The 1442-nt window shown below is 46.3% G+C and overlaps 1 protein-coding gene across 1 annotated transcript; it reads right to left on the reverse strand.

Moving 5' to 3' along the window:
* Positions 1-206: 206 nt before the first annotated feature.
* On the reverse strand, positions 207-1133 carry OR6F1 (olfactory receptor family 6 subfamily F member 1). The gene has a single exon (XM_010953461.2). The coding sequence runs from the start codon at positions 1131-1133 to the stop codon at positions 207-209; it is 927 nt and encodes a 308-aa protein (XP_010951763.2).
* Positions 1134-1442: the final 309 nt, after the last annotated feature.

A 1442-nucleotide genomic window follows, 5' to 3' on the forward strand; every position in this document is an offset into this window, starting at 1 on the left:
TAAAAAGAGCTGTCATTCTTACCATATATAAGAAAATAGAGAAAGTATGTGTTTTTGTGTTTGTTTGTTTTGTTTGAATTTTTTTCTTAGGTTTATTTTTCTCTCCCCGTATCAATTAAGATTTACCCGCTTTTTCCATATTCTTACTTGGAACCCCTGAACAGATATGGAGGCAATTAACAGAGGCCTGTTTTGTTGAAGGCAGTTTACTTTCCCTTCCATTTCTTCAGCAGAGTTTCTCGTACTTCCCTGTTACGGAGAGTGTAGATGAAAGGGTTTAGAACTGGAGTTACCATGGTGTTCAGGACATGGACAGCTTTGGTGAGGTTCAAGGCTTCTTTGATGGAGGTGCGGACGTGAAGGAAGATTGTGGACCCATACCAGATGAGCACCACAGTGAGATGTGAGGAGCAGGTGGAGAAGGCTTTGCTTCTGCCCTTGGCTGAGGGAATCCTGAGGATGGTACTGATGATGTAGACGTAGGAGACCAGGGTGATAAGGCAGGAACTCAGGATGACCACAGAAGCAATCACAAAGCTCACAAGTTCCACTGGCCGGGTGCTGGTACACGCCAGGGCAATCCAGGGTGCAATGTCACAGAAGAAGTGGTTGATGGTGTGGGGGCCGCAGAAGGACAGGCTGCTGATGAGGGCTGTGGGCACTGCGATGGCCAAGAAACCACAGACCCAGGAGCCTAGGGCCAGCTGCACTGAGAGGAGGCTATTCATGATGACCCCGTAGTGGAGAGGGTAACAGATGGCCAGATAGCGGTCGTAAGCCATGGCTGCCAGGAGGAAGTACTCTGTGCAGCCCAGTGAGAAAACTAGGTACATCTGCAAAAGGCAGCTGGTAAATGATATGATTTGGCTTCTCCCCAGGAGGATGGCCAGGGCTTTGGGGACTGCAGCTGTGGTGTACCAAATCTCCAGGAAAGAAAGATTACTCAGAAAGAAGTACATGGGGGTGTGTAGCTGGTGGGAGGTACTCACCAACATCAAGATAGCCGTGTTACCACCAACTGTGAGAATGTACATAACCAGAAAAAGCATGAAAAGGGAGAGCTGAAGGAACTGGGACCCAGGAAAACCCAACAGCAGAAAGTCTTGGGGGAGAGTTTCATTGTCTGTGCCCATTGAAGTTCTGAGATAAACCAGAAAACAGAGACCCCACACTGAGGCCTCTGATGCAATCACTCAGTCCTAGAAACAGAAGAAGAAATGCATTCATGAGAATGCTTCATTAACTGAATGCAGGCTGACAACCCAACATTTGTTGGGTACCTGCTCTGTGCTTGGAGCTGTGTATGATTAATATCAGTTAATTTAATCCAATAGAGAGACATGCTATTAGAAACAATCGACAATTCAAAAGGCTTCTGTGCAAATAATTTTCGCAGTTTTGCAAAGATTGCATCCATGCTTACACATCAGATTCAAGATTCA

Source organism: Camelus bactrianus, chromosome 3 (assembly GCF_048773025.1).
Source record: "Camelus bactrianus isolate YW-2024 breed Bactrian camel chromosome 3, ASM4877302v1, whole genome shotgun sequence".
In the NCBI taxonomy this organism is placed as follows: domain Eukaryota; kingdom Metazoa; phylum Chordata; class Mammalia; order Artiodactyla; family Camelidae; genus Camelus; species Camelus bactrianus.